This window comes from Lepidochelys kempii, unplaced genomic scaffold (genome assembly GCF_965140285.1).
Source record: "Lepidochelys kempii isolate rLepKem1 unplaced genomic scaffold, rLepKem1.hap1 scaffold_174, whole genome shotgun sequence".
NCBI lineage: Eukaryota > Metazoa > Chordata > Testudines > Cheloniidae > Lepidochelys > Lepidochelys kempii.
Genome location: NW_027621917.1, coordinates 190999 through 218018, shown reverse-complemented (window position 1 = coordinate 218018; position 27020 = coordinate 190999). Strand labels below are relative to the sequence as shown.

At 48.2% G+C, this 27020-nt stretch overlaps 1 protein-coding gene and 1 pseudogene across 1 annotated transcript in view; one reads left to right on the top strand and one right to left on the bottom strand.

Annotated features, from left to right (window-relative positions):
• LOC144930008 (zinc finger protein RFP-like) overlaps positions 1-27020 on the bottom strand; it is a 39296-nt gene that overhangs the window by 7855 nt on the left and 4421 nt on the right. The window contains exons 2-3 of the mRNA XM_078851044.1: positions 20050-20205; positions 19263-19288 (exon numbers count right to left, since the gene is read on the bottom strand). Of these exons, the coding sequence (XP_078707170.1) occupies positions 19263-19288; positions 20050-20205 (182 nt within the window). The remainder of the gene's footprint in view (positions 1-19262; positions 19289-20049; positions 20206-27020) is intronic.
• Positions 25078-26635, top strand: LOC144930009 (E3 SUMO-protein ligase ZBED1-like; annotated as a pseudogene).

Below are 27020 nucleotides of genomic sequence, written 5' to 3'. Positions count from 1 at the left end.
AAGTTAAGTATCCTCACACCTTCTTGTCAACTGTCTAAATGGGCCATCTTGATTATCACTACAAACGTTTTTTTCTCCTGCTGATAATAACGCATCTTAACTAATTAGCCTCTCACAGTTTGTATGGCAACTTCCACCTTCTCTGTATGTATATATGTATACATACAGTTGACCAAGTTGTGTTTGTGTTTTTTTCACACCCCTGGATGACAAAAGTTTTACCGACAGACGTGCAGTGTAGACAAAGCCTTGGTCTGATAAAGTTCAGAATTTAGCCGGTGATTTTATTTTTATTTCTCATCTAACCAACTCTGATCTTTATGCCTATCACTTATAAACACTTAAAATCTATCTTTCTCTAGTTAATAAATGTTTTCTATTTTATCTAAAATAGTGCAGTTTTTGGTTGAAGTGCTTGGGGAATCTGCTCAAATTACGAGGCCTGGGGCATGTCCACTCCCCTTTGATGGAGTGGTAAACTAATTAATGAGCTTGCGCTGAGCAAGAAGGTCTTGAGCCGTGCAAGATGGTACCTTACTGGGTGCCAGGCTGGGACTGGGGGGAATTTGCTGGAGTCTCTCTGTGTACAGTTCATGAGCGGCTTAGGGTATATCTACACTTCCTGGTAGATCAGCACTGCTGCAATCGATGCAGCAAGTGTCAATTTACCAGGTCCGGTGAAGCATGCTACATCAACGGGCGACGACCCTCCCATCGATTTGCGTACTCCACCTCCCCGAGAAGCATAAGGGAAGTCGATAGGAGACACTCGCCCATCGATGCAGTGCAGCGTAACCACCACGGGAAGTGAATCTGAAAACGTCAACCTCAGTTACGTCATTCATGGAACTGAAGCTGCGTAAATTAGATTGATTTACCATGGTAGTGTAGCCCAGCCTTTAGAGAGCATTCATGCAACTCAGCTGGGTGTGTCTCTACATATTGATCCAGCACCTGGAGTGGGCCGCTGCTTGTCAGTGGCACAGCTGTCTAAGACACAGCCCGGGCTGAAGAGTTTAGGGGGCACAGTGGTCCCACAGTCCAGGTTGTACTGTAGGGAATGTCACAATGGTGACCATAGCTTCAGAGAAAATAAGCCTCAACTCTGACCTCAGAGGAGGAGTGAGGTGACAGTTTTAAATAGCTTTGTTCTCCCCTCTCCAAGTGGAGATGGGAAGAGGTTGATAACTGGAGGGCACCAGGCATAGTCACCCAGATACACTAACAGGAGGTGCTTTGAAACCCAGGTAATAACTTAAGTTGATTGCACTGATGCAGAGACAGGATCCCCTTCTCTTACTTGTGTTTCCCTCAGAGCTCTCCTCCACAGACAGTTTCTCTCCAGGCGAGAAGTGCTCACCTCTTTTTAGTCCAGATTCAGGTGTTTGTTTTGGAGAGGTCAGATCTTCAGCTCTAAAGATAAAATTTACTCTTGTCATTCACACTCCTCTTCTCTGTTGACACAACAAACTCCCTGGGGGGAGAAGGGTCTTTACAGTGTTGTTCATGTGATTAACAAGGGGGTGTCTCAAAATGACAGATCATTTCTAAAATTATTTTTACTTTTCATTCCCTCCCCTGTATGACCCACCAAACCTGAGGAAATTAAGTTAATTTTAGCCAGAAATGGAATACAGTGTTGCCAACCAACCTCAAGAGTTTAAAAATCATGAGTCAGGCCTCAAATGTTAGTTATATTGGCTTAAAAATCATGGGATTTAAAAAACAAATAATAAATGTTGGGTTCTTTTTAATTTGCCTTTTGGTGTCTAAGCCTTAAGTGTGTATTTACGCATGTTTTCATGCTTTACCATATAACTATGTGGGCTAGAAACTTTTTTATTAAAGCAGAGATTCTCATGAAATTTTTTTATTCCAGAATCTGGAACTTTAAGAAATACACACAAAAAAGTTGTGAAACTCATGATAATGCCATGAGAGTTGGCAACACTGAAAACACTCCCGAACCTACAAGGGACAGAGGGAAATTTTCCAGGGCAAGTTGAGAGTATAATGTAGGGAGTTCTTTCAGCCAAATGAAAGACAACTCACAAACCCACCTTTGCCTGAGGCCTTTTATATCTGCCTAGAAGGGAAAGAGAAAGACAGAAAGTTTCAGGTTCCATTATGCAGGGAGGACATAGTGGGCGTTTCAGAGTCATGGAATTTCAACAAGGAATTAGATGTAAAACCAGAAAGTAATCAGAGAAAAATGGCATGTAATTTTGCAAACACATCCAAAACTGGGACAACTTTACCAGAAGCTACCCTGACCCCTGTCTCCCCTGAACCTGGTCTGTCCTGGTCCAATTGCACTCAGAACTTTAGCCCTCCTGTCCCTGGACACCTGCCTAGCCCTGGCTCTCCCTCCAAATTCTGACTCTTGGAAAACCCTTCCTGCAGTTCAGACTTATTAGTTTAGGAGGCCTGGATCAGCTGAAGCTGCTTCTGATGTGTTAAAAGCCTGGATTAGTTTATTCTTGAAAAATGATACCAAATACCAAAGAGGCTGCAAGGCTCCCAAGAGGTATGGGGCTTATGATGGCCTCAAATAATATATATATTTTACAGTCTGTTAAAAGCGTTCATATTTGTCTTCTCCCCCTCTCCATACCCTGCCTCCCGCCACACACTGTCCATTCGCTGGCTGAGAGAGAAATGACAGCTCTACCCAGTGAATCAAGCCTCCTGCCCAGGCACTGAGGGTTGGCACTTTAGAGTCAATGGAGTACCCCACAGTAGTGGGAATATTTACACCGAATTGTTGATTTGTACCTTCTGATGAATGTCCTCTGTTGTGTTACTGATACTGTGAATTACTGGGTCCAGGGATGTATGATCAAGTCCATATTTGGGAGTAGGAGCCTCTTCGCAGATATGAATGACAGGACCAGCAGTCTCCTGTTTCTCAGCCACTCGCTCTCTGATGTTTTCTCTCTCTGCAGGGAAGTGAATGGCGGGTATTGACACCATGTCTCCTGCCGTGAAGAATTCCTATCCCGTGTCTCCCACTCCCCCTCCGCAGCTGACCAGTTGCAGGAGCGTCTCTCTCTAGATTCCATCACCTGCACCTCCGTTACAAAACTCCCCTCCCCACAGAACCATCCGCCCTGAGAGCCACTTTTACCTGGACTTCTTCACGTCTCCTGCAGAGCAGTTTTACTGGCCATGGAGAGTGAGTGAAATCTGCTGAAGACTTACTAAAAAGAACCTTCTCAAATTTTTATTTTGGGGTGACGATACCTCCCCCCACACACATTTTTATGGGGAGCTCAGCACTCGCAGTCCCTTTGATTTGAATGGGACATGTTGTTCTTCGACACCTCTAAAAATCAGGTCTTTGGTATCTCAGGATGTCAAGGTTCCTCCCCCACTCTGAACTCTAGGGTACAGATGTGGGGACCTGCATGAAAAACCTCCTAAGCTTATCTTTACCAGCTTAGGTCAAAACTTCCCCAAGGTACAAAATATTACCCCCGTTATCCTTGGAATGGCCGCTACCACCACCAAACTAATACTGGTTACTGGGGAAGAGCTGTTTGGACGCGTCCTTCCCCCCCAAAATACTTCCCAAAACCTTGCACCCCACTTCCTGGACAAGGTTTGGTAAAAAGCCTCACCAATTTGCATAGGTGACCACAGACCCAAACCCTTGGATCTGAGAACAATGAAAAAGCATTCAGTGTTTTACAAGAAGACTTTTAATAAAAAATAGAAGTAAATAGAAATAAAGAAATCCCCCCTGTAAAATCAGGATGGTATATATCTTACAGGGTAATTAGATTCAAAAACATAGAGAACCCCTCTAGGCAAAACCTTAAGTTACAAAAAAGATACACAGACAGAAATAGTTATTCTATTCAGCACAATTCTTTTCTCAGCCATTTAAAGAAATCATAATCTAACACATACCTAGCTAGATTACTTACTAAAAGTTCTAAGACTCCAGTCCTGTTCTGTCCCCGGCCAAGACGACTACAGACAGACACCCAAACCCTTTGTTTCTCTCCCTCCTCCCAGCTTTTGAAAGTATCTTGTCTCCTCATTGGTCATTTTGGTCAGGTGCCAGCGAGGTTACCTTTAGCTTCTTAACCCTTTACAGGTGAGAGGAGCTTTCCCCTGGCCAGGAGGGATTTCAAAGGGGTTTACCCTTCCCTTTATATTTATGACACGCCCCCCAAATCTCAGCTAGGGTGAAACACTGGCTGGGATTTCTTCCTGGAGCTCTAGGAAAACGGAGTTAATAAGACACATGCATCTCTAAATATACTACCAAGTACATAAAGACTAACAATATTTTCCACATCTCAAGGACGATTTTAACCAGTTGATTCTGGGAAACTTTCACGGGAGAGTGCATCAGCCACTTTGTTAGAAGCTCCTGAGATGTGTTGGATGTCGAAATCAAAATCTTGGAGAGCTAAACTCCACCGAAGAAGTTTTTTGTTAGTTTCTTTGACAGTGTGAAGCCACTTTAGTGCAGCATGGTCGGTTTGCAGGTGGAAACGCCGTCCCCAAACATATGGGCGTAGCTTTTCCAGGGCGTAGACAATGGCGTAACATTCTTTTTCAGTGACTGACCAGTTGCTTTCCCTCTCAGACAGTTTTTTGCTGAGAAACACTACAGGGTGGAATTCTTGATCAGGTCCTTTCTGTATTAAAACTGCTCCCACACCACGCTCGGATGCATCTGTGGTTACTAGGAACGGTTTGTCAAAGTCTGGGGCCCTTAGTACAGGGTCAGACATGAGTGTCGCTTTAAGCTTGTTAAAGGCCTTCTGACACTTTCCGGTCCACTGAACAGCATTTGGCTGTTTCTTTTTGGTTAGGTCTGTCAGTGGGGCAGCGATTTGGCTGTAGTGCGGTACAAATCGTCTGTAATAACCGGCCAAGCCTAAGAAGGATTGAACCTGTTTCTTTGACTTTGGGACAGGCCACTTTTGGATAGCATCCACTTTGGCCTGTAGGGGGCTGATAGTTCCTTGACCCACCTGGTGTCCAAGGTAAGTCACTCTGTTTAGGCCTATTTGACACTTCTTAGCCTTAACAGTTAGTCCTGCCTCCCTTATGCGCTCAAGGACTTTTTGTAGATGTTCCAGGTGGTCTGCCCAGGAATCCGAAAATATGGCCACATCGTCAAGGTAGGCGACTGCATATTCTCCTAATCCCGCTAGGAGACCATCTACAAGTCTTTGGAAAGTGGCGGGTGCATTTCGCAGCCCGAAAGGGAGTACATTAAATTCATACAGCCCGAGATGTGTGATGAAGGCTGACCTTTCCTTGGCAGATTCATCTAGCGGTACCTGCCAGTACCCCTTGGTTAAGTCCAAGGTAGAGATGAACTGGGCCCTTCCCAGTTTCTCTAATAGTTCATCTGTGCGTGGCATGGGATAGTTGTCTGGGCGAGTTACAGCATTTAGCTTACGGTAGTCCACGCAAAAACGTATTTCCCCATCTGGTTTGGGAACTAGAACCACTGGAGATGCCCATGCACTTTCAGAGGGGCAGATTATACCCATCTGTAACATATCCTGGATCTCCCGTTCTATAGCAGTTTTAGCTTGAGGAGACACCCGGTAAGGGTGGACCCTAATTGGGTGAGCATTACCTGTGTCAATGGAGTGGTATGCCCGTTCAGTCAGTCCTGGGGTGGCTGAGAACGTTGGCGCGTAGCTAGTGCACAGCTCCTGGATCTGCTGTCGCTGCATACGCCCAAGGGTCATGGAGAGGTTCACCTCTTCCACACCACCAGCACATTTCCCTTCGTAGTAAACACCTTCAGGCCACTCAGCGTCGTCTCCTCCCTGGGCTGTAAACTGACAAACCTTTAATTCTCTGGAATAAAAGGGCTTTAGAGAATTAATATGGTACACCTTAGGCTTTCGGTTGGAGGTGGGGAATGCTATGAGATAATTAACAGCTCCCAGGCGCTCCTGGACCACGAATGGCCCTTCCCACGATGCTTCCATTTTATGGGCCTGGAGCGCCTTTAAGACCATGACCTGGTCTCCTACTTTGAAGGAACGCTCTCTGGCATGTTTATCATACCAGGCTTTTTGCTCTTTTTGAGCATCCTGTAAGTTTTCTCTAGCAAGGGCTAAAGAGGTTCGGAGGGTGTTTTGTAGGTTGGTTACAAAGTCCAGAATGTTAGTTCCTGGAGAAGGTGTAAATCCCTCCCATTGCTGCTTCACCAACTGCAATGGCCCCTTAACCTCACGGCCATATACAAGTTCAAATGGGGAAAACCCTAAACTGGGATGTGGTACAGCTCTGTAGGCAAAGAGCAACTGCTGCAATACTAGGTCCCAATCATTGGAGTGCTCATTTACGAATTTACGTATCATGGCCCCCAAAGTTCCATTAAACTTCTCCACCATGCCATTTGTTTGATGATGGTAAGGAGTGGCAACCAAGTGATTTACCCCATGAGCTTCCCAAAGGTTTTTCATAGTTCCTGCCAGGAAATTAGTCCCTGCATCTGTGAGGATGTCGGAGGGCCAACCTACCCTGGCAAAAATGTCTGCTAGTGCCTGGCACACACTTTTAGCCCTGGTGTTGCTTAGAGCTACTGCTTCCGTTCATCGGGTGGCAAAATCCATGAAAGTCAGTATGTACTGCTTTCCTCTGGGTGTCTTTTTCGGAAAAGGACCCAGAATATCCACAGCTACTCGCTGAAATGGAACTTCAATGATGTGGAGTGGCTGGAGAGGAGCTTTGACCTGGTCTTGGGGTTTTCCCACTCTTTGGCACACCTCACAAGACTGGACATAGGTAGAAACATCCTTGCCCATTCCCTCCCAGTGGAATGACCCCCCCAAACGGTCTTTGGTCCTGTTCACCCCAGCATGGCCACTAGGGTGATCATGGGCTAAGCTCAAGAGCTTGGCCCGGTATTTAGTTGGAACTACCAACTGTCTCTGAGGATGCCAGTCTTCCTGGTGTCCCCCAGAAAGAGTTTCCTTGTATAAAAGTCCTCTTTCTACAACAAACCTGGATCGATTAGAAGAGCTGAGAGGCGGTGGGTTGCTCCGTGCCGCCGTCCAAGCTCTCTGGAGGCTTTCATCTGCTTCCTGTTCGGTCTGGAACTGTTCCCTTGATGCTGGAGACATCAGTTCCTCATGGGATTGTGGACCTAGGCTTGGTCCCTCTGGAAGCGATATAGGGGATGGAGCTGTTTCTGTTGACTGTGAACCGCTCTCCGCTGGTGCACTATGTTGGGATTCAGGCTCCGGCTGAGCCTCTTGTGTAGGGTTATCGGCTGCTGCCAGTTCAGGTTCGGTGGGGCCCTCTGGTGTTGAGGTTGCAAGTACTGGATTCAGTGCTGACACGGGGTCTGGTGTTGGTTGTTTGGCTGGTTCCGGTTCTGGGACTGGTTCCGTCTGGGTCTCTGGGACTGGATCCACTACTGCTGTTGCAGACATTGGCCTGGGGTCCAGGTCCATCACCTCTGACTGGGTCCTGATAGAAGTTTCCGGAACAGAGCTAGGCCTCACGGCTTGTTTAGCCTGGTTGCGGGTGACCATTCCCACCCTCTTGGCCTGCTTCACATGATTGGCCAAGTCTTCCCCCAACAGCATGGGGATGGGATAATCATCATAGACTGCAAAAGTCCACATTCCTGACCAGCCCTTGTACTGGACAGGCAACTTGGCTGTAGGCAAATTGAAAGAGTTGGACTTGAAGGGTTGAATCGTCACTTGGATCTCTGGGTTGATTAAATTGGGGTCCACTAAGGAAGCATGGATAGCTGACACTTGTGCTCCGGTGTCCCTCCACGCGGTGACCTTCTTCCCACCCACACTCACAGTTTCCCTCCGCTCCAAGGGTATCTGGGAGGTATCTGGGCCTGTGGACCTCTGGTGTGATTCCGGTGCAATGAACTGTAATCTGTTGGGGTTCTTGGGGCAGTTGGCCTTTACATGCCCCAGCTCGTTACACTTAAAACATCGTCCAGCTGACGGGTCACTGGGGCGAGGAGGGTTGCTGGAGAACGGGGTGGTGGGACGATAAGGGGTCTGGAGGGTTCTTTGGGAGGTAGGTGGGGCTTTGGGCGGCCCCCGGTAATAGGGTGTGGTCTGGGGTGGTCCCTTCTGGTCTCCGCTCCAACTGCGACCAGTTTTCTTCTTCTCTGCCACCTCCACCCATCTGGCTCCAATCTCTCCTGCCTCAATTACAGTTTTGGGTTTCCCATCTAGGATGTATCTTTCTATTTCCTCAGGAACACCCTCTAAGAATTGTTCCATTTGCATTAGGAAGGGCAAATTTACTGGAGATTCAACACTTGCTCCTGATATCCAGGCATCCCAATGTTTTACAATGTGGTAGGCATGTCGGGTAAATGACATGTCTGGTTTCCACCTTAGGGCTCTGAACCTCCGACGAGACTGCTCGGGTGTTATCCCCATTCTGACTCTCGCCTTGGATTTAAACAGTTCATACTTGTTCATGTGTTCTTTAGGCATTTCAGCTGCCACCTCAGCTAAGGGTCCACTGAGCTGCGGCCTCAGCTCTACCATGTATTGGTCAGTAGAGATGTTGTACCCAAGGCAGGCCCTTTCGAAGTTTTCTAAAAAGGCCTCAGTATCATCACCTGCCTTGTAGGTGGGGAACTTTCTGGGATGGGAAGTGGTACCTGGAGAAGGATTGCTAGGGTTTGTTGGTATATTCTGCTGGGCCTTTATCCTCTCCATCTCCTCCACATGCTTCCTCTCTTTTTCCTTCTCCTCCTTCTTCAGCCGCATGAGTTCTATCTGTCTTTCATGTTCCCTTTGTTTTTCCTCAGCCTGAAATTTGGCTAATTCCAGCTGTAGTCGAGCTGAGGATTTGGCCATTCTAACCTCTCTGTTTTTAACTAACTTTACACCCGAGGTTTAGAAATAAACAAACAAAACTTGGCTGTAAAATTTTGCTGTGCTGGAATAGAATACCTATTCTCTGATAGTGATTGTCAGCCTACAGAAAAAGACAATTCCCTTGTCTCTGCTCTGGGCCCAAATTAAAGCAAAAAACCTCCAACTACTTGGAAACCTGCTTACCCAGCCCAAAGAAGAAAAAAAATTTCTTTTCAAACCTGTGCTCCTTGTAAAACAAAAAAAAAAAATCAAAATCCTAAAAAAAACCCTGCCACTTTTGTCTCCAGGCAAATGGGTAGAGCACACACCCCCTATTTACTTTTAGGAAGAAAAGAAAAAAAAAAAAACCTCTGGGTTGGAAGACTGTGAATTTCCCTGCAGGAGTTAAGTACCCTGCCTCCAGGCAAGAAAACCTGCAATTCACAAGATAATCCCCTTTTGTCTCTGCTTGGCCACAAAGCAGAGAGAAACCAAGCTGCTTTCAGTTTCAAAGCTGCCTTCTGGACTTCCTAAAAATTCCTTTTTAAAATCTGTATTTCTAGTTCAAAAAATCTCAACTGGATCTCAAAATGATTTCAGGTTAATCCCACCACTGTGCCACCATGTCAAGGTTCCTCCCCCACTCTGAACTCTAGGGTACAGATGTGGGGACCTGCATGAAAAACCTCCTAAGCTTATCTTTACCAGCTTAGGTCAAAACTTCCCCAAGGTACAAAATATTACCCCCGTTATCCTTGGAATGGCCGCTACCACCACCAAACTAATACTGGTTACTGGGGAAGAGCTGTTTGGACGCGTCCTTCCCCCCCAAAATACTTCCCAAAACCTTGCACCCCACTTCCTGGACAAGGTTTGGTAAAAAGCCTCACCAATTTGCATAGGTGACCACAGACCCAAACCCTTGGATCTGAGAACAATGAAAAAGCATTCAGTGTTTTACAAGAAGACTTTTAATAAAAAATAGAAGTAAATAGAAATAAAGAAATCCCCCCTGTAAAATCAGGATGGTATATATCTTACAGGGTAATTAGATTCAAAAACATAGAGAACCCCTCTAGGCAAAACCTTAAGTTACAAAAAAGATACACAGACAGAAATAGTTATTCTATTCAGCACAATTCTTTTCTCAGCCATTTAAAGAAATCATAATCTAACACATACCTAGCTAGATTACTTACTAAAAGTTCTAAGACTCCAGTCCTGTTCTGTCCCCGGCCAAGACGACTACAGACAGACACCCAAACCCTTTGTTTCTCTCCCTCCTCCCAGCTTTTGAAAGTATCTTGTCTCCTCATTGGTCATTTTGGTCAGGTGCCAGCGAGGTTACCTTTAGCTTCTTAACCCTTTACAGGTGAGAGGAGCTTTCCCCTGGCCAGGAGGGATTTCAAAGGGGTTTACCCTTCCCTTTATATTTATGACACAGGCCTTGGCTACGCTTGCAAGTTAGAGCGCATTAAATCAGCCCCAGGCACCATAACTCCTGAGGTGTCCACATTGGCAAGGCACTTAGAGTGCCCGGACTCTGCGGCTGGAGCGCTCCTGGTAATCCACCTCCATGAGAAGCATAAAGCTTGTTGCGCCCCGACTGGAGTGCTGCCGTGCCAGTGTGGACGCCCTGGTTTGTTAGTGCGCTCCGATCGACCTCCAGAAGTGTCCCACAATGCCTGTGCTAGCCACTCTGGTCATCACTTTGAACTCTACTGCCCTGCCCTCAGGTGACCAACCGTCAGACCCGCCCTTTAAATTCTCTGGGAATTTTGAAATTCCCCTTCCTGTTTGCTCAGCCAGGCGTGGAGTGCTCTCAGTGAATCTTTCCAGGTGACCATGCCTCCACACACCAGGCGAGCCCCAGTATGGAGCAATGGCGAGGTGCTGGATCTCATCAGTGTTTGGGGGGAGGAAGCTGTCCAGTCCCAGCTGCGCTCCAGCCGTAGGAATTACGATACCTACAGGCAGATATCAAGGGCCATGATGGAAAGGGGCCATGACGGGACGCACGGCAGTGCAGGGTTAAAGTGAAGGAGCTGCGGAACACCTACCGCAAAGCCCGCGAGGCAAACAGCCGCTCCGGTGCTGCCCCCGTCACCTGCTGTTTCTACAAAGAGCTGGACGTGATACTTGGGGGCGACCCCACCTCCACTCCGAAGAGCACCATGGACACTTCAGAGGCCGTAGCAGCACAGAGTTCAACAAGGCAGGAGGAGGAAAGCAGGAGCGAGGGTGCTGAGGAGGAGGGGGGCCCAGAGCCAGAGGACAGCCCGGCAACCCTAGATGCATGCAGCCAGGAGCTGTTTTCAAGCCAGAAGGAAGGTAGCCAGTCACCGTGGATGGTGCTTGGGGAAGGACAAACACCAGAGGAGGTACCCGGTAAGCGGCTTTTGTTTTGGAAGGTAGTTATTTGGTGCGGGCCCTTGGGGTAAGGAGGGTTAGGGCTGCATGCATGCCTAGATGCAGAATAGGGCGTTGATGTGCTCTCTCACATCGCAGTAATCAGCCTCAGTGATCTCTTCAAAGGTCTCATGCAGAAGCTGGGCAATCCACTTGTGCAGGTTCCTTGGCAGAGCTACTGCACTCCTTGTCCCAGCCAGGGTAACATGTCGGCGCCACTGTGCCATGCGGGGGGGGACCATTGCTGCACACAGGAAAGGGGCATAAGCGCCAGGGCAGAAGCCGCAGTCTTGCAGAAGACCCTCCCTTGCTTCCCAGGTCACCCTCAGCAGCGAGATCTCTTCCAGGACGAACTCATCCTGTGGAAAATGTGGGGACAGTGTTCAGTACAGGGGCCCCCTGCAGGCTGTTGGCTGTCCCCAAGGCACAGAGCCCCAGAGGACAGTATGGCCCGGAAACAATCAGTCCCCCTTTCCTCTCTGCTTACTCACCATTTTGGGGCTCCTGCGCACTCGCATTGGGACTGTTAAGTGTTGCATTTTGGCTTTACAGATACAATCTTGAGATCCCAGCCATCCTTGTTATCAACAGCCAAAAGACTGCAAAGAATCAGGAAGCATCCACGAAGAACCAAGGAGGACCTCATGCAGCAGTCCCTTACTGAAAATCAAAAAGTGCAGGAGTGGCAAGAGACTGAAAGGAGGCTCTGGCAGCAGAATGTGGCTCGCCGGCACCAATGCACGAAGTGGCTCCTAGCATTATGGAGCGCCAAGCAGACTCGATACAGGTGATCTTAGCACCGCAGATGGAGCAGATCTGCGTCCGCCCCCCCGTGCAGCCCTTGTCCCAAAACTCTTTCTCTTGTGCCCCCATGTCACTGCCAAACCACTTCCCCCAACATCCGGTTTCTTACCACCACCAGCTGCCTCCAACACCTGTAGCTTCACCACCCAGCCCTGCAGACTACGACCCTGACCCTCTGCACTCAACCCCCATCACCATGCAGTATAGCCAGCCTGAAGTGTAGCACTCATTGCACAGCACTCCAGACAGGAAGGCTGAGTATGACAACAGGACATACCCACCCCAGCCCCTTCCCTCCTCCCACACAGCACAGATGTGTCATGCCCTTTCTGTTTCCCAAGCAGTTGTGTTTCTTTTCAATAAATGATTTTTTTTTTTGGCTTTGAAAACATTCTTTATTGCATTAAATAAAAGATACCATAGCCCAGGAAAGCAACAGGCACTGCAAGTCAGTACATCGTAAGTAGCAAACACAGATGCCTACTAGCATTGGGACCACTGCTCTTCACTCCCGTGCAGGGCACCAAACGTTACTGGTGGCTTTCAGCCTCAGATTGCCCCCTCAAGGCATCCCAAATCCTTACAGCCCTGTGCTGGGCCCCTCTAATAGCCCTGCTCTCTGGCTGTTCAAATTCAGCCTCCAGGTGTTGAACCTCCATGATCCATGCCTGAGTGAAGCGTTCACCCTTCCATTCACAAATGTTATGGAGGGTTCAGCATGTGGCCATAGCTGTGGGATGTTGCCATCGGCCAGGTCCAGCTTCCCATACAGACAGCACCAGCAGTCCTTTAAACAGCCAAAAGCACACTCCACAGTCATTCAACACCGACTCAACCTGTTGTTGAACCGCTCCTTGCTGCTGTCAAGGCTTCCTGTGTAGGGTTCATGAGCCATGGCATTAAAGGGTAAGTGGGGACTCCAAGGATCACAGTGGGCATTTCGACTTCCCCTACGGTGATCTTCTGGTCTGGGAAGAAAGTCCTGGCTTGCAGCTTCCTGAACAGGCCAGTGTTCCGAAAGATGCATGCATCATGCACCTTTCCGGACCTGCCTACGATAATGTCCATGAAATGCCCATGATGATCCATAAGTTCCTGGAGAACCATAGAGAAATAGCCCTTCCGATTTATGTACTCGGACACTAGGTGGTCTGGTGCCAGAATTGGAATATGCGTGCCATCTATCACCCCTCCACAGTTAGGGAAACCCATTTGTGCAAAGCCAGCCACAGTATCATGCACATTGCCCAGAGTCACGGTTCTTCTGAGCAGGATGCGATTAATAGCCCTGCACACTTGCATCAACACGATTCCAACGGTCAACTTTCCCACTCCAAACTGGTTAGTGACTTATCAGTAGCTGTCTGGAGTCACCAGCTTCCAGATTGCAATAGCCACCCACTTCTCCACGGTCAGGGCAACTCTCAATCTTGTGTCTTTGCTCCGCAGGGTGGGGGCGAGCTCCACACACAGTCCCATGAAAGTGGCTTTTCTCATCCGAAAGTTCTGCAGCCACTGCGCGTCATCCCAGACGTGCATGACGATGTGATCCCACCACTCAGTGCTTGTTTCCCGAGCCCAAAAGCGGCGTTCCACGGTGGTGAGCATGTCCGTGAATGCCACAAGCAATCTCATGTCATATACGTTATGCGAGTCGACATCATCATCGGACTCCTCACTGTCAGTTTGGATCTTAAGGAGTAACTCGACTGCAATTCGTGACGTGATGGCGAGACTCGTCAGCATATTCCTTAGCAGTTCGGGCTCCATTCCCGCAGACCGAAAGGGAAGACAGAGCGCGCAGCACAAAAAAGTTGAAAGATGGCGCCAAATTTGGACGAAAGCACAGGGATTGCTGGGATGCGAAGCGATGCATCACGGGGCTTTGGGACAGGACCCAGAATGCCCCACACCTCCCGCCCCCTTCCCACAAGCCACAACGCAAGAATGGGAAGAGGTGCTCCGTGGGACAGCTGCCCACAATGCACCGCTCCCAATGCCGCTGCAAGTGCTGCAAGGGTGGCCACGCCCGTGCGCTTGCAGCTGTCAGTGTGGACAGACTGCAGCACTTTCCCTGCTGCGCTCTCCGAGGGCGGGTTTAACTCACAGCGCTCTGCATCCGCAAGTGTAGCCAGGCCCTCAGTTGGGCACCCAGAATCAGGGGCGCTTTTGAAAATTAGACTGTACTGTCCTTAAAGGCAGACAGGGAAGGATCTAAAGACCAGACAGTGCTGGGAGCAGATGAGTGATGAATGTATATTTGGAAGGACAAAGAAACGTGACTGAATGGCCTGGATTTCACACCTGTGCATGTATCAGAGACTAGCAGGTCTCAAACCCTGGTCCCCAGGACTCCTAAGAACCACTAAATTCTGACCTGCCCACTGGTTCCAGAACTACAGACATAATGCTGATAAAGGAGTCCAGGCTTGGATCCGATTGGTGGAACTCCTGGGGTTCCAACGGGCTCCCTGCTTCTATCCAAACCAAGCAGAGGAACAGGACCTTGTCGTCTGTGCAACTGGCTTTCCTCTGCTTAGGGATGGCTCCCTTGTGCTCCCTGCTCCTATTGCCTGACTCTGATCTCCTGGTAACCTGATCCTGCTGTTTGCCCTCTGGCCTGCCTTGGACTCTGATCTCCTGATACCCAACCCAGCCTGGCTCCCAGCTTATGCTCTGACACTGTCAGATCATCCCCAGCTTCTGCTGGAGCAGTTTGATGGCAATTGACAGCAATTCAGGGGTTGTATAAGTCAGTGCCAGCCCCTGTTCAGGATGCCACCCCGTGTCCTCAGTCATATGGATTGTGCAAAAGACAGCCTGGTTATCACCGAATCATAGAATATCAGGGTTGGACGAGACCTCAGGAGGTCATCTAGCCCAACCCCCTGCTCAAAGCAGGACCCATCCCCAACTAAATCATCCCAGTCAGGGCTTTGTCAAGCCTGATCTTAAAAACCTCAAAGGAAGGAGATTCCACCACCTCCCTAGGTAACGCATTCACGTGCTTCACCACCCTCCTAGTGAAATAGTGTTTCCTAATATCCAGCCTGGTACTCAGGGAAGCATTAGATTGAGCCTCCCGCTTCTTCGAGTGTGACAGCCCTGTTCTGTCAACCTGCGAGGTCTTCCTCCAAGCCATGTCAGAGCTATTTGATAATCAGCAATGAGCTTGAATGGTGGAAGCTACCCTGAGAAAGCTCTGTGACGGGGGCAGGGCATCATCACCTCCTGTGCAGCCCAGTCCCACCCCCTCATGGCCAATACGGATTGGAGCATGGCGGCACAGCTGTTTCCGTTCAGGTGGGATCTGGGAGAAGAACTTAAAGATGAATTGGCACAAATGGATACACCTGCAAGTCTGGAGGCCCTCATGGATCTCACTATACCTACAGACAACTGGTTATGGGAATGAAAGGATGAAAAGAGGGGGTTTCTGGGATTCTGCTCTCCATGCACTGTTACCTCTTCAGCAAGACCACCCACCAAGCCAGTGCGGGTGGATGTGGGCCACCACTGGCTGACCCCATAGAAAAGGAGCAGCAATGAAGCACCATCTCTGCTTCTACCCTGGTGAGTCAGGTCACCCCATCTCTACCTGCCCACACTGAGCACCAAGAAATCAGGGGAAAGAGCTTCACCATACCTCAGTCTTGTTGGAACACTCCCCGCGCCCAGTGCTGCATACCCCACTTGCATATGTCGGTCTAGGATGCCCAGCAAATTTCCATCCTACTGACCCTCATTGACTAGAGAGCAGCTCACTGCTTCACGGATGCAGTGACAGCCAGACCCTACCAATTCCCGTGCAATCAGGGAGGGATAGCTCAGTGGAGGGGGAGGCATAGCTCAGGGATTTGAGCTTTGGCCTGCTAAACCCAGGATTGTGAGTTCAAACCTTGAGGGGGCCATTTAGGGATATGGGGTGAAAATTGGGGATTGGTCCTGCTTTGAGCAGGGGGTTGGACTAGATGACCTCCTGAGGTCCCTTCCAACCCTGATATTCTATGATATTCTATTATAAGGCCACTGCTGACCTCACAGAGACTTCTGGTCCAGTGATGGAGGAACCAGCTCCCCTGAAGGCCGTGATTCAGGGGCACTGAGAAATGTTACACTTTGCTATGATCCATTCGCCACACCTTCCCCTGATCCTCAGTATCTCCTGGCTGGCCCTCCACCACCTGCTCATTTGGTAGCTAGCACAGGAAGTCTATTTTCCATTAGAGTTTTGTCAGCAGCGCTGTGGGGGATTGGTAGATCCTGTCCCAGCATCAGAACCCTGAGAGGCTCAAGTGGTGGTGGCTATCCAGGCTTCTGTTGAAGCTACATCTGAGCTCCCCTCAAAACACCAAGGCTACACCAATATTTCTGAAAACAGAAATGTGGAAACCCTGCCTCTGCACAAGGACTATGACTGGATTGCCGGGGGTTGCTGGTATATTCACTAAGCTGGACCTCTGAAGGGCATACAACCTCATGTGAATCAGGGAAGGGGACAAGTGGAAGACTGCCTTCTGACAATATGGACAATATAATTATATGGTAATGAGCTTTGCACTGACCAATGCTCCAGCCACCTTTCAACATTTTACTAATGATGTGTTCCAAGACGTATGGATGCAGTATGTAGTAGTTCACTTCAGATAACATTTTGGTCTTCTCCGACTACCCTGAACAGCACACCACTCCAAATAGCCCTGGAATGCTTACAGCAGTGTGAAAGCTCAAGCAGTGTACCTTTCATCACGCCTCCCTGGAGCTCTTCAGCTTCATCTTATCTCTGGAAGGGATCCAGGTGTTCCAGGGCAAGGTCCAAGCTGTCTAAGATTGGCCAACTCTCCACTTTATACATGGCCTGCAATGCTCGCAGGGGTTTGCTAATTTTTATTGACAATTCATCTTGATTTTTTCAAAACAAATCAAGCCCCTCACAACTCTTCTCTAGAAAACTGCTCAATTCCATTGGTCTCCTGAGGCCCACCATGCATTCCCTCATCAGAAACTTGCTTTCACCACAGCACCTACTTTGGCCACTCAGATATCATGCAAGCATTTATTGAACATGCTGACACCTCCAGTACAGCTATCAGGGCTCTCCTCTTCCAGCAACTTAGTTCCAAACAAGTATTACACCCGTGCACTTATTACTCAAGGAAATTCACTTCTACAGAGCTAAACTAGGAAATATGGATAAGAACTCCTGGTGATTAAACCCCCCTTTGCAGAATGCCAGCATTAACTGGAATGTGCTCATCACCTGGTCCAGATATTGATTGATCATAAACATTTGGAGTATCTATTTATAGAATGAAAGACTTAAACCAATTTCTCATGACTTTATTGGGCCATCACCCTGGAACCAAAAACAGCACGGCCAACACCTTGTCCCAAAGATAAAGTACCAGCCCACAAGGTGCCAACCAGGAACCAGACCTCATGCTCAAATCCTGGAACTTCCACAGAACAGCTCTTCACAGTGATATACTTACATTGATACTCTTTGCCTCTGCCTCAGGAATTCCACCTGATGAGCAAATTATTATCAACGGCAGCTGCATGACTCCGAGGAAGGGATCACGAGTTAAGTGGCTGGGTCTATGTTTTCCCAGGACTTGTAAGAGCCTTGGTCCTGAAACCATGCCATGCCTTTCCCCTCACAGGACACTTGGGGTGCACGATGACTGAACGATTCATTTCCCACTCTTCTGGGTAGCCCTGGATGCACCCCACAATACAGTCATTCATTCCCTCCTGCGATGTTTGTGCCGGCAGCAAGGCACCGTGTCACAAGCCCAGCAGTCTCACCCCTTGGCCACCCCATCTCAATCCTGGGTGGCTATTGCCAGAGACTTAATGGTATAATTGCTGGAGTCCAACAAATTTACAACCATTCTGACCGTAGTGAACCACTTTACCAAAATGGCCTACTTCATCCCCTGCACAGGCCTCCATTCCACTGAAGAGAGAGCTCAGCCGAAGCTTAGCCATGTAGTCTACCTCCATGTCCATGAAGCTGGGCCTCCCTGCTGAGGACAGCCTCCCCTACACTACCTGCTTCTCCTACCTGCCACTAATCTCCTGGTAACCTGTTACCTGACCCTGCCTGACACCTGACTCTCAGCTTGCCCTCTGGCCTGTCTCCCACGCTGACCCCCTGGTAGCCAGGCCACACACATCCCAGCTGTGACACTGTGTTTGGCCAGAGTGATGCAAAGTCAGAGTGCTAATCTGAGAATGGGAACGTGACAAATAGGCCATAAGGAAGGGTTTGTGTCTAAGAATGGACATTTCCTGAGACTGTCCAGTCCCAGCAGGGTAACAGGGGACAGACTGGCAGCCTGCTAGAGAGTATAAGGAAGCTGAGAATGAGGGGACTCTCTTCAGTATCCAGTCACAGGAAAAAGTGCAGCATTTCCCTGGACAAATGGTGACCACCTGGGCCTGTGGGGATGGGCTGAGCTGAGTGATCTCAGGTTCAGTTACACAGACACTGATACATTGCTCCCAGGTGCTGATCCATCCTGGTAACTCCGTAACCCCCAAATCCTTATGCACAGACACCAGACCCATTCTGTTACCTTTATGTTCCTGTAACTCTGTCTCCTCAGCAATTTTCCTTCCAGGGCAGAAGTTTTTCAAGTTAAATGGTGTCTGTGTCTGTGTCTGAGAAGGGGCATCTTCAGACCTGAACACAATAATTACTCTAATCATTATCTACATTCTTTATGCATTAACAGAGCAACTATTGGGGGTAGAGAAGGAAGGAAGAGGAGAAAAGACCTTTTAAATATTGTACAAATGACTAACACATGGGCCTAGGATTTAGCAGAGATGATGTGGCCAAATCACAGAAAAATTCTACAATCTCTTTCATCATTTTCTTTCCTTTCCATGCCTCATACACCTTCCTGCTGAAAATAACCTAAAGCAGTAAAAAAGCAAAATGACTCCAGATTCCAGAGGAATAAAGGGAAAATTGGGATCTAACATCCAGCACTGTCCCGCACTCTCAACCTCTCTTTACATTGGTGTGTGTATGGGGTAGGAATAGGCTGACCAGATAGCAAGTGTCAAAAATCGGGACAGGAGGTGCTTACGTGAGAAAAAGACCCAAAAATCGGGACTGTCCCTAGAAAATCGGGACATCTGGTCCCCCTAAGTAGGAACTTTCCCCCAGAGATTCCTCCCACACCACAGTGAATTTCACAATCTTACCTTTGCCTCTGGCCCTTTATATCCACCTAGAAGGGAAGAGAAAAACAACATTCAGATTCTATTCTGCAATATGGTTTATACCTGATCCTGTGGAGATTAATTTCTGCGAATCAGATTGTAAAACATTGTCTGAAATCCCCTCCTGTCTCCTCTAAAATAAAATTCTTGTACACTGTACACACCTAGCCATAGTCTAATCAGGTTTGTCAGTGTTGCTGGCATCAACCAGCTCCTGGGCACAGCCAGGCAAACCATGGCTGCCTCCTGCCTTTGTGTGGAGTGGGAGGGGCTCTCTGCATCCTCTCCCCATGCTGCCACTTGGCCCTTAAGGGTCAGACTGTCCACAGAGCTCAGCGCCCAGCAGCTCCCATTTGTTCTCAGTGCGGGGCAGGGAAAGCCATGAAGAGTCTCCCTTGTTCTCAATGGGAGCTGCTCATCAGGAGCTCTCTTTGGTGTATAAAGAATACCCCCAAGAGGGCACTTCCAGCTGGGTGTCTCCTCCTCCGCATGGCCCAGTCTCTAAAGATGGAGAACTATTTGCCTGGGCCAGAAGTGTGTGTGTGTGTGTCTGCATCTGCAGGCTATTCCAGCGGAGAAACACACCCGCTGCGCTCTCTGCTAGAGACCTTTGGCTCTGTCTTGCCTTGTTCTTTTAATGGAAAATTCATTCAGACTGAACAAATGTGTTCTTTTTTGTGTGGGCAGAAACAGAACTCAGTGTCAGTTGCTTCTCAGAGGGTTACTGTGACTTCCCCTATAATATTAGCTTTTCCATAGAGGAGCTTACCGTTAAAAGTGTTACTAGGTTGTCAGTTACTTTCTTCAGCCTCTCATGCTCCTCCTCTTGTTCAGGAGGAGAAAGGTACTTCCAGACCTCCCTCACAAGCTGCTGCAGCTTGCCAGAAGAGAACTCAATTGCCCCCAGCTGTTCTGCTATTTTTTCCTTCAGTAAGAAAAGTTACAAAAGAGAAAACAACACGTTGGTATGCTGGAAGGTGTTAATGGCTGTCATCAAGTGGGACTTGGATCTATAAACATTCAGTTTTCAGAGTAACAGCCGTGTTAGTCTGTATTTGCAAAAAGAAAAGGAGTACTTGTGGCACCTTAGAGACTAAACAATAAGCTATTACCAGCAGGAGAGTGAGTTTGTGTGTGTGGTTTTTAGAGGGGGGGGGGTTGAGAAAACCTGGATTTGTGCTGGAAATGGCCCAACTTGATTATCATACACATTGTAAGGAGAGTGATCACTTTAGATAAGCTATTACCAGCAGGAGAGTGGGGTGGGAGGCGGTATTGTTTCATGCTCTCTGTGTATATAATGTCTTCTGCAGTTTCCACGGTATGCGTCCGATGAAGTGAGCTGTAGCTCACGAAAGCTCATGCTCAAATAAATTGGTTAGTCTCTAAGGTGCCACAAGTTCTCCTTTTCTTTAAACATTCAGTGTCATTAATTGGCCTGCTTCCCTCAGGATAAACAAAAGGAACAATAAAGCCCCTTTATGTAGTGTGATAACTGGACAGAAAGAATCCATTGCCCAAAGCAATGGACCTCATGGCAAGGCCTGAAAAGAACCTAGGCCATGTGGGCTGAGGTGTTCCCTGAATGCAAAGATGGGGGAAGGAGATTGTTTGACAAGCTCTTTGCGTGAGAGAGGCAGTGAGCCTCGGTTGTTGGGTTTTTTTTACTTTCTCCGCAGCATGGGCACAACTCATGTGCTGGTTTGAACTAGAATAAATGGGGAATTCTCTGTAACCTGGAGTCTTTAAATGAAGGTTTGAGGACTCCAGTAACTCAGCCAGAGGTTGGGGTCTGTTACAGGAGTGGATGGGTGAGGTTCTGTGGCCTGTGATGCATGAGCATGCATGATGTGATGTGCAGGTGGTCAGACTAGATAATCATGATGGTGGTTTCTGTCCTTAAAGTCTCTGAATCTCTGAGTCAGCCACCAAACAGGGGAGAAGCCATTGTGCGTGTGATCTTGAGATGGAGCAGAAGGACAGAGATCATTGGAGCACAGGACTGGCTCGAAAAGGGGGCTTGGAAACCGTGAGCAAGGGAATGGCAGGAGGTTGTTTATTCATATTGTGTTGGAACTAGGACTTTGTGTCCATTACTTGTAAATAAACAGGATTGCACCAGAGAAACACCTGATTCGGATCATCCATTTTTCCTCTGGATGCAACAACCAGTGAGTGCCGAATACTGACTAAGTGCTTGAGCCCAAGAGGCAGCGATGTTATCAGATGGGGTCACACTTCCTATTTCCTATTTGCATTCTGAAGCAGGAAATATGACACTTGTTTCAGTCTGGGACCTTCCTCTAGGCCCTATAATAATATCCTACAAATTAGGGCTGTCAATTAACTGCTGTTAATGCATGTGACTAACACACAGCACAATTAACGTGTTCATTATTTTAACCCATGTTAATCGCAGACCCTCTGGGTAGAGGGTGGGTGGAAAGACATAGTTCTCATCCTGGCTCCATCAACCTTAGCCTGGTCCAGTCCACACAAGAGATCCACTTCCTGGACACTACAGTGCTAATAAACAATGGTCACATAAACACCACCCTATACCGGAAACCTACTGACCGCTATTCCTACCTACATGCCTCCAGCTTTCACCCTGACCACACCACACGATCCATCGTCTACAGCCAAGCTCTGCGATACAACCACATTTGCTCCAACCCCTCAGACAGAGACAAACACCTACAAGATCTCTGTCAAGCTTTCTTACAACTACAATACCCACCTGCGGAAGTGAAGAAACAGATTGATAGAGCCAGAAGAGTTCCCAGAAGTCACCTACTACAGGACAGGCCTAACAAAGAAAATAACAGAATGCCACTAGCCGTCACCTTCAGCCCCCAACTAAAACCCCTCCAACGCATTATTAAGGATCTACAACCTATCCTAAAGGATGACCCAACACTCTCACAAATCTTGGGAGACAGGCCAGTCCTTGCCTACAGACAGTCCCGCAACCTGAAGCAAATACTCACCAACAACCACACACCACACAACAGAACCCTAACCCAGGAACCTATCCTTGCAACAAAGCCTGTTGCCAACTGTGCCCACATATCTATTCAGGGGACACCATCACAGGGCCTAATCACATCAGCCACACTATCAGAGGCTCATTCACTTGCACATCTACCAATGTGATATATGCCATCATGTGCCAGCAATGCCCCTCTGCCATTTACATTGGTCAAACTGGACAGTCTCTACGTAAAAGAATAAATGGACACAAATCAGATGTCAAGAATTATAACATTCATAAACCAGTCGGAGAACACTTCAATCTCTCTGGTCACGCAATTACAGACATGAAGGTCGCTATCTTAAAACAAAAAAACTTCAAATCCAGACTCCAGCGAGAAACTGCTGAATTGGAATTCATTTGCAAATTGGATACTATTAATTTAGGCTTAAATAGAGACTGGGAGTGGCTAAGTCATTATGCAAGGTAGCCTATTTCCCCCTGTTTTTTCCTACCCTCCCCCCACCCCGACGTTCTGGTTAAACTTGGATTTAAACTTAGAGAGTGGTCAGTTTGGATGAGCTATTGCCAGCAGGAGAGTGAGTTTGTGTGTGTGTGTGTGTGTTTCCGGGGGGGGGTGGGGGGTGAGAAAGCCTGGATTTGTGCTGAAAATGGCCCACCTTGATTATCATGCACATTGTAGGGAGAGTGGTCACTTTGGATAAGCTATTACCAGCAGGAGAGTGAGTTTGTGTGTGTGGTTTTTGGAGGGGGATGAGGGGGTGAGAAAACCTGGATTTGTGCAGGAAATGGCCCACCTTGATTATCATACACATTGTGAAGAGAGTTGTCACTTTGGATGGGCTATTACCAGCAGGAGAGTGAGTTTGTGTGTGGGGGGGGGTGGAGGGTGAGAAAACCTGGATTTATGCTGGAAATGGCCCAACTTGATGATCACTTTAGATAAGCTATTACCAGCAGGACAGTGGGATGGGAGGAGGTGTTGTTTCATGATCTCTGTGTGCATATAATGTCTTCTGCAGTTTCCACGGCATGCATCTGATGAAGTGAGCTGTAGCTCACGAAAGCTTATGCTCAAATAAATTGGTTAGTCTCTAAGGTGCCACAAATACTCCTTTTCTTTTTAGGGGAGAAGTAGAGACCTTGGCACCCCCCCCTCCCCTCCCCAGGGGGGTGACCACATTTCTTAAAGTAAAACAGTCAGGAGGGCTTGCTCCAGCCATTCCCCCCTTGCAGGGCTCACCCAAGCCCCCCTCCCTTTGCCTCCTGGGACTGGGGCTGACCCCCCCACCCCACCATCGCCCACATCTGGGGCTGAGCCCCGTGCTACCTGCAGCTGGGATTGAGGCTGGTTGAGCCCTCCCCTCCCTGAACTCCACACTGCCCACTGCGAGGTCTACCCCCGCCCAGCCCTGTGCCGCCCGCAGCTGGGGCTGACCCCCCCATGAGCACTATGCACCTGGGGCTGGGGCTGACCCCTCTGAGCCTGGGGGCTGACTCTCACTCCCAAGCCCCATACCACCCGCAGCTGGTACTTAACCCCCTCCAGCTCTGCACTGCGCATGTCTGCGGCTTACCTCCCCCGCAGTCCTGGGCTGCCCATGGCTGGGGCTGACACCCCCCTGGGCTGCCTGCGGCTGAGACTGATCCCCTCGCCCTCAACTCTGTGCCTCCCCTGGCTGAGGCTGATCCCCCCCACCCCAGCTCTGCACTGCCCACCCAGGGGTCAGCTCTGATGCCAGCACTGCCCACCAGCCGCAAATTTCTCCACTTTCTTGCTGGCAGGCCGTGCTTTCATCTGACCCCTGGGCAGAGCCGCCACTCTCCGCTCTGCCTTGCAGCAGGCACAAATGACCAGGTTTGGCAAAAAGCTAGGGCCGGCTGGGACAGGGCTGAAAAGGGGACTGTCCTGGCCAAAATGGGATGTATTGTCACCCTCACCAGCCCATGGCCTATCGTTCCCGGCCAGCCCCTCACTCCCAGGACCAATCCCCCTGCATCGTGCCCCATTGCTCATAGCTGGCCACTCACTCCAGGGGTACCCCATAGAGAACATGGGCCCGGCCAGCTCAGCCTCCCCACACCAGCCTCTCCTCCCCTGCAGTATGAGTTCCTGAGGTGAAATCCACCCTCAGACAAGGGCTCACTCAGCTGAAGGGAGCTCACTGAGCTCAGTAAAAGGAAGTGAGCCTGGCAAGCCCAGTACCAGAAACCACCCTTCCAGAAGCAGCAGCGAGGCACATCCCGCACCCGTCTCTCGCACAAGTTATTGCTTTCTCCCTCTCCTCTTTGCCATCCCCTGTCCTCCCTGACTCTCCTCCTGCACAAGTCATTGCTTCCTTCCCCCCTGCCCTGTCCTCCCCCAACACTAAATGCAGATGTCTGAGATGAAGCTCTTTGGACAGGAGGTGAACCTGGTGAGCTCAGAATCCCAACCCAACGGGAGCAGCATCAGCAATTCACCTTTCTCCTGTGCAACCCAGGCCCCTCTCATCTCCGCAGTACTGACTTTCTGAGATTAAAAAAAAAATCTCACCCCTTTAATAAGCCAAGGCTCCTCTGAAGGACACATATAGAATCGTATACAAAGGCCAACCCCGCAGCAGCAGGGGGGGAAAAGTCTCCTACACAATTCATTCCCCTTCTGAATGTTAATCCTGAGGTAAAATCTTTCTATATCCACGGCAAGGACTCTTTTGAACAGGACACAAATATATTGATTATACAGAAGAATTTATTGAATTATTCCCAATAGTGACACAGTGTTTTCATGATCTGGAGCGATAAAATATCAGAAAGTTAATGGAGCAAAGTAGCAACGGTTCAGGTCTTTTGAATGGGAAGTTTGTTCAAAATGCTGCCAGATGGTTCTGTGGCTAAACAGACTGTTATCTGTAGCCATTGCAAGGCTGAGTTCCAGTACCGTAGAAACACTTCAAGTCTGCAGTCCCACCTATGTGATAAACATGCTTTTGTCTCCAGATCTTGCACTACATATAACCCACCGCCAGCAAACAAATCCAGCCAGCCATGGCAGAGTACAATTACAGAGTTTCAGGGTCCCTACAAGCCCATGGATCAAACAAAATACAACACCTTAACCAACGCTATTGCAGAGTGGATAGCTATGCACGGCAGACCACGCAACGTTATAAATGACAGAGGGCTAAGAGATATTATTCAAATTGTATCTTCCGATCAGTCATACGCCTTGCCCTCCCGAGGAGCCACTGCATCACGAATAAACGACCTGTATGACAACGAGAAGACTACGATGTGGAGCTTCTGAAAAATGCACTGGCTGTTGCTCTGACCGGTGATCACTTATCGATGCTGCATGGACACTGCAGTCGTTTGCTGTAACAGTAACTCATGCGGAGGAGAGACATTCTGCTGAAGCATGTGCAGAGCATCTCATGGATGTTGCACAAGATTGGAATATTCAAAAGAAGGTAACAACAATTAGTACTGACCATGCACGTAATATGGCAGCAGCAGCCAGTTGCTTGCCTTTTGCACACATGGCGTGCATTGCTCACAGTCATCAGCGATCCATTACAGTAGCGCTCAGTGATGCTGGTTTTGAAAACGTGCTGGCAAAATGTAGAAAAACTTGTGGGCCATTTCAAACACAACCCTGCTAACAGTACAGAGCTAGGAACACAACAAGCTGCAAACGGACAGAAACAAGAACTTCTTGTACAAGCTATTTCAACCAGATGGAACTCCACACTGGCCAAGATTTGGTGCCTGCTTTGCAAAACGTCTCTATCACATCCACGTTAGCTCTTCAAAAGCACCATGTATCAGTGCTGACAGATAAGGATTTTGAAAAACTGCAAAAGCTAGAAACAATGCTTGAGCCCTGCAGGTTTTTGACTGAACTCCTTGCGGGGAGGAGGGAGCAAATTGTATGTCTCCTGCTCTGTGGTTTTACCCACATTCTGCCATATATTACACATTATGGCAGTCTCTGATGACAACCCAGCACATGTTGCTAGATTTAAGAACACTTTCACAACAGATTTTACAAAAGGCAAAGAAGGTACCAATGTGAGATTTCTAAAAATAGCGACAGCACTAGACCCTACATTTAAGAATCTGATGCACCATCCAAAATCTGAGAGGGACGGAGTGTGGAGCATGCTATCAGAAGTCTTAAAAAAGCAACATTCCGATGTGGAAACTACAGAACCCGAATCACCAAAAAAGAAAATCAATCTTCTGCTGATGGCATCTGATGAAAATGAACATGGGTCAGTCCGCACTGCTTTGGATCATTTGGACATTGTAAACAGCATTATATCCCACAAATGTAGACAAGCTTGTTTGTCTGAGCGATTGGCTGAACAAGAAGTAGGACTGAGTGGACTTGTAGGTTCTAAAGTTTTACATTGTTTTATTGTTAAGTGCAGTCATTCTTTTTTACATAATTCTACATTTGTAAGTTCAACTTTCATGATAAAAGATTCCACTACAGTACTTCAATGAAGTGAATTGATGTTTCTTTTTTACAGTGCAAATATTTGTAATAAAAATATAAAGTGAGCACTGTACATCTTGTATTCTGTGTTGTAATTGAAATCAATATATTTGAAAATGTAGAAAACATCCAAAATAGTTAATTAAATAGTATTCTGTTATTGTTTAACAGCACAATTAATCAAGCGGTTAATTGTGATTATTTTTTTTTAATTGCTTGACAGCCCTACTACAAATCCGAATGACTTAAAGACTGGTTACAG